Source organism: Entelurus aequoreus, linkage group LG14 (genome assembly GCF_033978785.1).
Source record: "Entelurus aequoreus isolate RoL-2023_Sb linkage group LG14, RoL_Eaeq_v1.1, whole genome shotgun sequence".
Taxonomy (NCBI): domain Eukaryota; kingdom Metazoa; phylum Chordata; class Actinopteri; order Syngnathiformes; family Syngnathidae; genus Entelurus; species Entelurus aequoreus.
Window position 1 is genome coordinate 39,135,529 of NC_084744.1, and position 12,129 is coordinate 39,147,657.

The 12,129-nt window shown below is 43.6% G+C and overlaps 1 protein-coding gene across 1 annotated transcript in view; it reads right to left on the reverse strand.

Annotated features, from left to right (window-relative positions):
- lrp2a (low density lipoprotein receptor-related protein 2a) overlaps positions 1 to 12,129 on the reverse strand; it is a 139,042-nt gene that overhangs the window by 111,296 nt on the left and 15,617 nt on the right. Inside the window, exons 2-10 of the mRNA XM_062069846.1 lie at positions 11,832 to 11,939; positions 11,512 to 11,634; positions 7,213 to 7,329; positions 6,750 to 6,860; positions 6,544 to 6,657; positions 6,355 to 6,471; positions 3,649 to 3,792; positions 3,454 to 3,573; positions 3,247 to 3,375 (exon numbers count right to left, since the gene is read on the reverse strand). Coding sequence (XP_061925830.1) covers positions 3,247 to 3,375; positions 3,454 to 3,573; positions 3,649 to 3,792; positions 6,355 to 6,471; positions 6,544 to 6,657; positions 6,750 to 6,860; positions 7,213 to 7,329; positions 11,512 to 11,634; positions 11,832 to 11,939 — 1,083 coding nt within the window. The remainder of the gene's footprint in view (positions 1 to 3,246; positions 3,376 to 3,453; positions 3,574 to 3,648; positions 3,793 to 6,354; positions 6,472 to 6,543; positions 6,658 to 6,749; positions 6,861 to 7,212; positions 7,330 to 11,511; positions 11,635 to 11,831; positions 11,940 to 12,129) is intronic.

A 12,129-nucleotide genomic window follows, 5' to 3' on the forward strand; every position in this document is an offset into this window, starting at 1 on the left:
GGCTCCTGTCTTCACTGACATTTTTAACACCTCTCTGGAGCTATGCCGCATGCCGTCCTGCTTTAAGACCTCTACCATTGTCCCTGTCCCCAAGAAAGCACGGATCACAGGACTAAATGACTACAGGCCGGTCGCGCTGACGTCTGTGGTCATGAAGTCCTTTGAGCGCTTGGTCCTGCCCCACCTCAAGGACATCACCGCCCCCCTCCTTGACCCACTGCAGTTCGCCTACAGAGCCAACAGGTCTGTGGATGATGCAGTGAACCTGGCCCTCCACTTCATCCTGGAGCATCTGGACTCCCCAGGAACCTACGCTAGGATCCTGTTTGTGGACTTCAGCTCTGCCTTCAACACCATCCTCCCTGGACTGCTACGAGACAAGCTCTACCAGCTCAGCGTGCCCAACTCCCTCTGCAGTTGGATTAATGACTTCCTGACAGACCGAAGACAGCACGTACGGCTGGGGAAGATTGTCTCGGACAGTCGAACCACAAACACTGGTACTCCTCAGGGCTGTGTACTCTCCCCCTGGCTCTTCTCCCTGTATACAAACTGCTGCACCTCCAGTCACCAATCCGTAAAACTGCTCAAGTTTGCGGATGACACCACCCTCATCGGGCTCATCTCGAATGGCGATGAGTCCGCCTACAGGAGAGAGGTGGACCGGCTGACGTCCTGGTGCAGCCTCAACAACCTGGAGCTGAACGCCCAGAAAACAGTGGAGATAATCATGGACTTCAGGAAAGTCACAGCCCCACCATCCCCCCTCACCCTGATTGACTCTCCCACCCCCGTCCCCATTGTGGACTCCTTCCGTTTCTTCGGCACCACCATCACCCAGGACCTCAAGTGGGAGCTGACCATCAGCTCCCTCATCAAGAAGGCCCAGCAGAGGATGTACTTCCTGCGGCAGCTGAGGAAACTTAAGGTGCCGACAGAGATGCTGGTGCAGTTTTACTCAGCCATCATAGAGTCCATCCTGACCTCCTCCATCACAGTGTGGTTCCCCGGCGCCACAGTCCAGGATAAGAATAGACTCCAGCACATCGTACGTGCTGCTGAGAAGGTGATTGGCTGCAAGCTCCCATCCCTCCAGGACTTGTTCCCCTCCAGGACCAGGAGGCGTGTGGGTCGGATCACAGCTGACTCTTCTCACCCTGGACACACACTATTCTCCCCTCTCCCCTCAGGCAGGAGACTACGCTCCATCCAGACCCACACCTCCCGCCACCTGAACAGTTTTTTCCCCTCGGCCACCAGGCAAATGAACAATAACTCCTAACAGCAGCTCCTTGAATTCCTTGAATCCCTTCTAAGTCTATCTGATAGCTCAGTCACAGCTCTTTTTTATACCAAATATGTGTTATATGTGTTTTATGTCGCACGTTTGCACCAAGAAAAATTCCTAGTTTGTGAACCCGTTCTCAAACAATAGCAATAAAACGATTCTGATTCTGATTCTGAGTAAATTGCAGCTTGTGAATGGATACTCACCTTGGAGTGACAAGTGAGTATCCAATCACAGTCTCGTTAACATCAGGCTACCTAGATAGGCTACTGTCAACAACTTGTGATCTGATTGGCTATCGCAACTGTCTATCAACTGTATGTGTTCTCAAATTCATCCGCTAACAATCCCAGTGAGTATCCAATCACAGGAGGCGTAAATGTCACGTTCAAGGTGAGGCCAGCTAGAAGGCCTTACTGACAACAACTCCTGATCTGATTGGCTATGGCAATTATCTATCAACTGTATGTGCCCGTTCACTTACAGTGCACACACATTGATTCTGAAGGCAGATTTGGTACAGCATGGCAACATAAGCTAGCTGAATTCTGATTGGATACAAACTCTAACCTAAAAACAAGGAAGGAGCATAATATGACATGAAGAGAATATGAATACTTTTAGATAGTTAGGGAAAGTCAATTAAAATGTACTTTTATCTTTAATTATGATCATGATTTGTGGTTATGATAGGCCAGCAGAGAAGGCCTTGCTGGTCCTGACGGCACACCACCGCAAAAAGGTGAAGTGCTTTCCACTCACTACCAAAGCAAACTCCTCTCACTGAGGCAGAAGCCAAAGAGGTCAGCCTTCCCACGTCACAAAGCCAAGAGATGTTGACTAAAACAACAATCTACATGCAACAATGCACCAGGAAGGAGTGCAGTCGCTCGGCAAAGCAGCCCTGGGGGTCGTCGACAGGAAAGGGTTTAATGCTAATGAGCATTGTTTAGAGCAAGGGTCCAAAACCTTTTTTGCACCAGGGACCAGTTTAATGTAGGCATTATTTTCACGGACCGGCCTTCCACGTTTGGCAGATACATTTAGCAAATAAGTGCATGAAAAATGAATACATGAAAAAACTCACCATAACATTCAATGAGCGGGAGCCCCTGACCTTTTCCCTTTGCAAAAAAGCTCTCCATAGACTTTTGTTTTTTGCTCATTTTTGCTAATAGTAGGCTTTGTTTTGGCTTTAGTATCTGATGGGTTATAGGTGATACATCACATTCAAGGATAAGAGCATGGATATATAAGAAAGCTAGAAATACTTGACATTAGTTACAATAGATTTCTGTGGATTACAATTTCCATTCTAAAAGTGATGTATTCATATTTTGTGAAATATTTCATACGTAGATACACTAATATTAGCTTTTTGGTCCAATGTTGCATGCGTAAATACATCCGTTATTGCTAACTATTTATGTAATAGGACGATGTGCAATCATACCAGCACTTTAACTTACTAGGCCAAAGGAGATCTGTATTTTTTTCCTTCAGCACAATTATTATATGCAACAATTTAGCACTTCTCCATCTGCCTTACGCATTTGAACTACTATGGTCACTTTGTTCCTGATCTGCTCTGATCTTAGGTCATCAACCTGCAGATGGAACCTCGCTCTTGGCTACGATTTGGCCCTTTTACATTTGATATGTTTATTAATGTGCATTGTCCCATGTAACAAAGATGTAACAAATATAGTAAATGGCGACTTCCTATCAGGAGTTTTATAATACATCTATGAACAAGCTTATTGGTGTGTTCGGTGGGACTGGCCAAAGTTAAGTAGGAGAAAATGCGGTCGGTTATAAATGATTTAATGTCTCTGTGTGGCCCGGTAGCAAATGCGTCACGGACCGGTGGTTGGGGACCACTGGTTTAGAAGGTTGATTGAGAGATGTAAAAACGTGAGATCACTGTATGACAGACAGAGAAGAAACATGGCACTTACTGGATGGATCGGCTCGACAGTATCTGTGCTGCTCCAGGATGTAACCCTCCCTGCAGCTGCAATGATGGGAACCCACGCGGTCTTCGCACAGGTGGTCACACACGCCCCACATTGAGCACTCATCAAAGTCTTGAATAGAAAGAAAGTGTCACAACCATTTTATCATAAGGCACTCGGTTATATTTACTGTATGGAGGAATGATGTACCTATACATGAGCGGCTGTCATTGCTGCTGACAATGTATCCGGAAGGACAGGAACAGGTTCCTCCCTGAGGAGAGGGATGGCAGCGATGTTCACAACTCAGAGAGGAACAACTCCAAATACCTGAGAAAATAAAAGAACAATGAAAATTAGCCCATGTGAACAATAATAAAAACTTTCAGATAGACTGGAACTAACTGCAGTTGTGTCCAGCAGTGGCGTTGGTTTCATCCTCTCCATCAGGACAGTGCGTCGTGCCATCACACAGCTGATCCATAGGAATGCACGCACCAGAGGACGGACATGGCCATTCTCCTGGGTGACACTCCTGCCGTGCATTGTCTATTGATATCAAAATAAACTCATCACCTGTTGCCAGTACAGGCATCTACACATCATCATACAATAGGCATGCAACATAGTGTAAGACAAGCAATGTCTTTATACAATTGTGACAAGGACTGTCACTTTAAATGAATGCAGGGCAGCGGAAGGGAGTGTGAGGAGGGTCATAGGGGGCTTCTAGAGCCCATCCTCTAAAAACACACTCTTCACAGCCATGTGGATGAATTCTAAAGCCCTTTGCTAGGAAAGAGCGAGGGGGGTTGCACAATCATATGCAACAAAGAGCCATTCGAACACTTGAATGATACACTCAGAGGAGCACAAGAAAAAAACACCTTCTAGCCAGCACCTCTCACATAAAAAAGGCCACATGTACGCCCACAAACTGTTAAAGTGTTTCCTTTTTTGTGCCAAAGAAATTTGTTTCTAATAGTAAGATTGAACTAGGCGCATGTTAAGGAGCAAATAATCAATGATTGGGGCACAGCAATCAAGAAGGGCTTGGGCTATAAAGAGGATTGAAAATTATCATTAGTGTTTTCTGAAATGTTGTTACTATGTCGGATACTCGTGTTAAACATTGCCAGAGCATCAAACCATAAGTTTCATGCATTTTGGCGTGACCTCGAACGCAGCTTTGGATGCCTCTGCCCGCATTGTTTTGCACTCTGGCTACGTTGTGACATCACAGCGAGGCGGCTGTACGTATTTGGACATTAAGTAAAGCTATCAGACAGAGGGGGGAGCTCTGTATGAAGCCAGCTGAGTTTGAGAAAACAGAAGAAATGATAAGATAAAGTATTATTTTCATATAATCTTGGCATGCGGACAATGGCACTGATGTGTTCAATGTGTTTTCTTTATTTTCATGACTATTTACATTGTAGATTGTCACATCAAAACTATGAATGAACACATGTACTTAACAAAAAAGGTTGAATAACTGAAAACATGTTTTATATTCTAGTTTCTTCAAAATAGACACCCTTTGCTCTGATTACTGCTTTGCACACTCTTGGCATTCTCTCAATGAGCTTCAAGAGGTAGTCACCTGAAATGGTTTTCACTTCACAGGTGTGCTTGAAGCTCATGGAGAGAATGCCAAGAGTGTGCAAAGCACATTCTTTATCACTTTCTTAATTTACGACTGGTATTATTTAAACATAGGAAGTGAACAGATTACCTGTAATTTCTGAGACATGGAGAAGGGAGTAGGATTAAATTAGCTCTGCTTCTACCTACTCCTTTTTGGACATGTTGAATTGTGCAACCATAAACATGTGACGTTCCTCTATGTAACTTGTTAAACATGTCCGAAACAAACAAAACCATTAACATTGTTGTCTCTATAGTGCATTGTGCATCCACTGCACTGTGCATCCAGAAAGTATTCACACCGCTTCTCTTATTCCATATTTTTTTATGTTACAGTCTTATTCCAAAAGCACATTTTGCCCTCGAAAGTCTACACATAATACCTTATAATGACAATTTTTTTTTATTGCAAATTTATTCAAAATAAAAAAATTAAAAATTTACGTTTGCTAAATACTTTGTTGATGCAGCAATTACAGCCTCAAGTCTTTTTGAATACATTGCCACAAGCTTGGCACACCTATCTTTGGGCAGTTTTGCCCATTCCTCTTGGCAGCACCTCTCAAGCTCCATCAGGTTGGATGTTAGTCTTTATCCAGGAAGTCTCTGTACATTTCTGCATTCATCTTAGTCTAGTCAGAGAGGTGACCAAGAACCTGATGGTCACTCTATCAGAGCTACAACATTCCTCTGTGGAGAGAGGAGAACCTTCCAGAAGGACAACCATCCCTGCAACAATTCACTAATCAGGTCTATATGATATAGTGGCCAGACGGAAGCCATTTCTTTGTAAAAAAGTTTGCCAAATGCGCCTGAAAGACTAACAGATCATGAGAAACAACATTCTCTGATCTGTTGAGACAAAGATTGAACTATTTGGCGTGAATACCATGCACCATGTTTGGAGGAAACCAGGCACCACCCATCAGGCCAATACCATCCCTACAGTGAAGCATGGTGGTGGCAGCATCATGCTGTGGGGATGGTTTTCAGCGGAAGGAACTGAGAAGCCAGTCAGGACAGAGAGAAAGAGGAATGCAACCATATACAGAGACATCCTGGATGAAAAACAACACCTCTCATCCAACGTGATGGAGCGTGAGAGGTGCTGCAAAGAGGAAAGGGCAAATAGGAATGGGCGAAACTGCCTGAAGATAGGTGTGCCAAGCTTGTGCATCGTATTCAAAAAGACTTGAGGCTGTAACTGCTGCAAAAGGTGCATCAACTAAGTATTCAGCAAATGCTGTGAATACTTATGTACATTTGATTCATAGGTTTTTATTTTTAATTAATTAGCTAAAAACTAAATTCAAAACCTTTTCACATTGTCATTATGGGGTATTGTGTGGAGAATTATGAGCACATAACAGAATGTATTCCATTTTGGAATAAAGCTGTGACATAACAAAATTTGGAAACAGTGAAGCGCTGTGAATACTTTCCGAATGCACCGTATATCCGTACCGCAGCCTTTTTCATCTGCGTTGTCCTCACAGTCGTCCTCTCCGTCACAAAGCCATACTTGGTGAATACAGCGGCCACTGGGGCAGGTGAAGTAATCGCCCCTGCATGAAGGATAGGCTGTAAATAAAGAGGACTATTACAAAAGAAGTGATCTGAGGATGAAGGTAGAAAGTAGAAGCGCTGGCATACTGCAGTTGAGCTCATCGCTTCGATCCCCACAGTCGTCATCATGGTCACAGAAGTAACGCTGAGGGACACACATCCCATTATGGCATGGAAACAGACCTGCATTGCAGTGCTGTGCTAAAGAAAACAGAGAAAGAGATATCTAGTCAAGTGTAACCTTTCACTTTTTACCGCCATGATTCCAACATGAAGGTCCAGAATGGACTTACTGCAATTTGTCTCGTCAGAGCCGTCCCGACAGTCGAGTATGTGGTCACAGCGCTGAGTCCGCTTGTAACAGGCGCCATTAGCACATCTAAGATCTATGCACTCTGGGTAATCTGAAAGATTAGATCATCATCTGAGCAACATAATGCACACGTCAGCCTGACAGCCCAACAAGGAGTGAAAAGCTTGGCGCATGTGAGGGATAAGCCGGGACAATTTAACTGTAGCGACAGCATTTGCAGCCGCATTCTTGCAATTGTGAGATTCCTATAGAGTGTGGTGCTTTGAGAGCGGGACAATAGCTGCATAGCAGTTGAACTTCAGCTGGACTAATCCACGGAGGAATCTGCAATCAACCTCTGACAACAAGAAGCATATTGTGGGCCGTCAGCGAGCCTCTTAATCTCAAGAAATTGATTCCGATGCCACAGAAGTTCAAATAAACCACTTTGGGAGAAGACTTACTGCAGTTTCTCTCGTCAGAGCCGTCCGTGCAGTCAGACAGATGGTCGCACCGGTACTCGGCCGGCACGCACGCCCCGTTGTTACAGCTGAATTGTCCACTGGTGCATGTCCTCCCAGCTGGGGACACATTAGATATGTTTTACAAGCACATTCTACAGAAAATAGTCACAGCTACTTCATGAGGAGCAGCCGATACAGGAGCGGCATCAAGAAATTAAAGCACAAATGCATGGTCATAGACAACACACAGTGGCTAAATCCAGACTGTGAATATCAGAGCGTGGAGTTAAGTTCCAGACTAAAGAGCGACTAACATTTTTACAGCAGATTCCCCAAAACACTGAAGCAATCGTATTAAATAAATGATATTTGACAAACATTGTCATGAGCTTTGGGTTATGACCGAAAGGACAAGATCACGGGTACAAGCGGCCGAAATGAGTTTCCTCCGCCGGGTGGCGGGGCTCTCCCTTAGAGATGGGGTGAGAAGCTCTGCCATCCGGGGGGAGCTCAAAGTAAAGCCGCTGCTCCTCCACATGGAGAGGAGCCAGATGAGGTGGTTCGGGCATCTGGTCAGGATGCCACCCAGGACACGTTGGGAAGACCATGTCTCCCGGCTGGCCTGGGAACGCCTCGGGATCCCCCGGGAAGAGCTGGACGAAGTGGCTGGGGAGAGGGAAGTCTGGGCTTCCCTGCTTAGGCTGCTGCCCCCGCAACCCGACCTCGGATAAGCGGAAGAAGATGGATGGATGGATGATCATGACAGCAGGGTGCCTCTGTCATATATAATACATCATCTTTGACTTTCACATATTTCTTCTGTTTTAATGTGTGACTTTATTAATGACCGTGTTAACTATTTAGTGAGCTAGAAAATGTTACAATGACATTAAATAGAAAAGGAAAAGAAAAAAGAAAGAAAAAAAGTGTATGCACAAGTGTGCATTTGAACAATTTGAACAAGCGTATGCAAATAAAAACCATTGAATTGAAAATTGAATTGAATTATAAAATAATGATAGTGAAGGGAGTAGTTTTTAATGAGTTGAATTGAGATTCTAACTAGAATAATCCCCAGAAAAGCACTCAGAGAGCGCAGACCTACAGTATCTCTAATTGCTGAAATAAACAGAGTGAATCCACTCCCTTTGTCTCTGTGGGTGGAGGCGGGGCCCAGGCCACAAGCAAACACACACACAGAGACAAGTTGAACATCATAAGGTAATTGTTAAATAAATGATAAATGGGTTATACTTGTATAGCGCTTTTCTACCTTCAAGGTACTCAAAGCGCTTTGACAGTATTTCCACATTCACCCATTCACACACACATTCACACACTGATGGCGGGAGCTGCCATGCAAGGCGCTAACCAGCAGCCATCAGAGGCAAAGGGTGAAGTGTCTTGCCCAAGGACACAACGGACGTGACTAGGAAGGTAGAAGGTGGGAATTGAACCCCAGTAACCAGCAACACTCCGATTGCTGGCACAGCCACTCTACCAACTTCGCCACGCCGTTGTTGTGGGTGTAACAGCACTGTAGGTACCGCAGTCTTGCAGTTTCAAAATCATCACAATAATGTCATGACGTCTGACGGTATGAAAAAACTTAGTGAGTGTAGTTTTTTCTGGCGCTTTTGCGTTTGCCAGTTTAAAATGAACTACATCTCCCCTAATTGTCAGCAAAGCGCGGGTCCAGAGAGCAGGGCGTGCAAGGCAGTAAAGGGAAAAAGGAGAAAGCATACGTGAGGAGTGTGACTGGAGTAGATAAGAGGAATTGTTTTTCTGGACATCTCCTGAACATTTCATCAATGTTCATTGAATAGTTCCAAAAAATGCTTCATGTTATTGTAGTTTGCATACAAACGTCTGCTGTTTAAATGAATAATCGATTTTAATGTTTCCGTTATATTGTTCGTCTGTATAATAAGAACAATTATTCCTGGTGTGAAAGAGAACATTTGTATCTGGCTCTACATCCTCATCTAATTCCGGACTATTGTGATCTATGCTGCTGAAGGTTTTCAGTTCCATATATTCCTGTTCAGCAATCTTTTGTGTTGCCCTATGAATGTCTACAAGTGTGGATGAATGTGCACTTGAGTACAGATCTTCTTGTTCAGTAATCCCTTCGAGCGTTGTAAATTTGTAGTTGACTATCGATGTTTGTTTTCCGTCAGACTCCATTATCGTTGTTATTGTTGTGGTTGCTCTGGGAGTTCTATATTGGTCCAAATCCTTGATGTCTTTGACAACTAGTATTCTTGCTTCTGGACCCCCCTTCAGTTTGATGTAGATTTTGCAGTTGGCGCTCCATGTTCCCTCAATTTTCCCTCGTTTCCTCAAGTCGCGAGCTTTCTTGCCAATTTCAGCAATGCGTTTAGTGAGGTTCTCCTTCATGTACACATTTGTGCTCTTCAGCTTTTTCCCCTGTGTCAGCAATGCCATTTTGGATTTCTTGTTGCCGAGCTTCACGATGATGACTGGCGTGGTGTTGTTACCTCTTCTGTTCAGTAGAATGCACGCATCAGTGGTGTTAACATCCACATCAATTCCCTTTGATTGCAGAAAAATGACCACTTGTTGCTCTGTTGAAGCAGCGTCCATGTCGTCTGGTTCTTGTCACTCCATCACTAAGAATCTTCATTTCTTCTCTGAACTTTCTAAATTCCATCATATCATTACGAGATTATTTTCTGTCTTTGATCATCTGTTTTTGGAGATCTGCGATTCCTGGATATTGTTGCCATCGCTTCGTGTCTCATTTACATCGTTTTGTAGGGTTCCTACTAACGCTTTTAAGTCCGGTTCTACCTCTGGTAACGCTGTATTGTGTTGGCGACTTCTTGTCGTGCTCATCGTTGCTTGGCAGCTAAGTGAAGCCGTTGGTGTTGTTAGCTTCCGCAGCAAGTGGCGGCTCTAGGTTTATCCTAAACATTCCTGCCACTTCATTTTACACACTAAAGGCATTTTTACCTAGTCTTTTTTTGGGGGACAATTCCACAATAACTTCTAAAAACAATTTGAAATGTGGACTCGTCAGACCACAGAACACTTTTCCCTTTTGCATCAGTCCATCTTAGATGAGCTCAGGCCCAGCGAAGCCTGCGCCGTTTCTGGGTGTTGTTGATGAATGGCTTTGGCTTTGCATAGTAGAGTTTTAACTTGCACTTACAGATGTAGCGACCAACTGTAGTTACTGACAGTGGTTTTCTGAAGTGTTCCTGAGCCCATGTTGTGATATCCTTTACACACTGATGTCGGTTTTTGATGCAGTACCACCTGAGGGGTCGAAGGTCACAGGCAGTGATTTCTCCAGATTCTCTGAACCTTTTGATGATATTACGGAGCGTAGATGGTGAAATCCCTAAATTCCTTGCAATAGCTGCTTGAGAAATGTTGTTCTTAAACAATTTGCTCAGGCGTTTGTTGACAAAGTGGTGACCCTCGCCCCATCCTTGTTTGTGAATGACTGAGCATTTCATGGAAGCTGCTTTTGTACCCAATCATGGCACCCACCTGTTTCCAATTAGCCTGTTCACCTGTGGGATGTTCCAAATAAGTCTTTGATGAGCATTCCTCAACTTTATCACTCTTCTTTGCCACTTGTGCCAGCTCTTTTGAAACATGTTGCAGACATCAAATTCCAAATGCAAAAAAATGTTAAGTTTCTCAGTGTGAACATGAAATATCTTGTCTTTGCAGTCTATTCAATTGAATATAAGTTGAAAAGGATTTGCAAATCGATGTACACTCTTTTTATTTACCATTTACACATCGTGACAACTTCACTGCTTTTGGCTTTTGTATTTGACTCGTGAAGATATTGCTTTGTCTGACTTTATTCATGACTATGTTAACTATTTAGTGAGCTAAAAAATGTTTTACCTTGACATTAAATATGAAATAATAATAGTGACGAGAGTAGTTTTCATTGAGTTGAATTGAGATTACGACTACAATTATAACTAGAAAAGAACTCGGTATCTCAGGTTGCTGAAATACAACAGAGTGAAACATCTTGTCAGTAATCCATTTTCTTTGTCGCCAAGGGTAGAGGCGGGGTCAGGGCTGCTAGCATACGCACACAGAAATAAGTTGAACCTTGTAATGTAAATGTAAGGTAACGTAGTAGAAATTCTCTGGTTCCTATTCCATTTCGGACCTTTTCTGAAAGTTCCCTGAAATTCCACACTTCACTTTTTGAGTTATGTTGCTAACTAATTACCAGACCAAAAAACCCAAGGATTACATAACCACTTGGCAGAAGTAATAATCGATACTGCACAATGTACTTACGGCAGTTTTGCCGCTCGTCTGAACCATCTTCACAGTCTTCCTCATCATCGCACACCCACACATCTGGGATGCACTCACCATCACTAAGACACTGGAAGTGACTTTCATCACATGTTATCTGAGCTGGAGGGAAGAATGGAAAGGATAATTTTCCACATACATGCAAAAATACAACAAATATCACCAATTACTAAGTATGATCGCCTATGAAATGATCCTGCTGAATCATTTCAAGCTGGAAAGCAACATTTCATTCAAGTCTATCAAAAAATATGATTTCAACTTTGCTAGGTTGTGAGTGTGTATGGTGGGCAACTTACGGCAGTCATGTTCATCAGAGTCATCCGAACAGTCCGATGTCCCGTCACAGTACCAGTCCCATGGGATGCATCGGCCCGTCCCACAGCGGAACTGCCCAAGTTCACACCCTAAACACACACAAACACACACACACACACACACACACACACACACACACACACACACACACACAAACAGTACATTTTAGCTTCAAGTAGTATTAGGGTTGCAAAATTCCGGGAATATTCAAAGTTGGAAACTTTCCATGGGAATTAACGGGAATATATGGGAAATTAATGGGAATAAACATTGAATGCA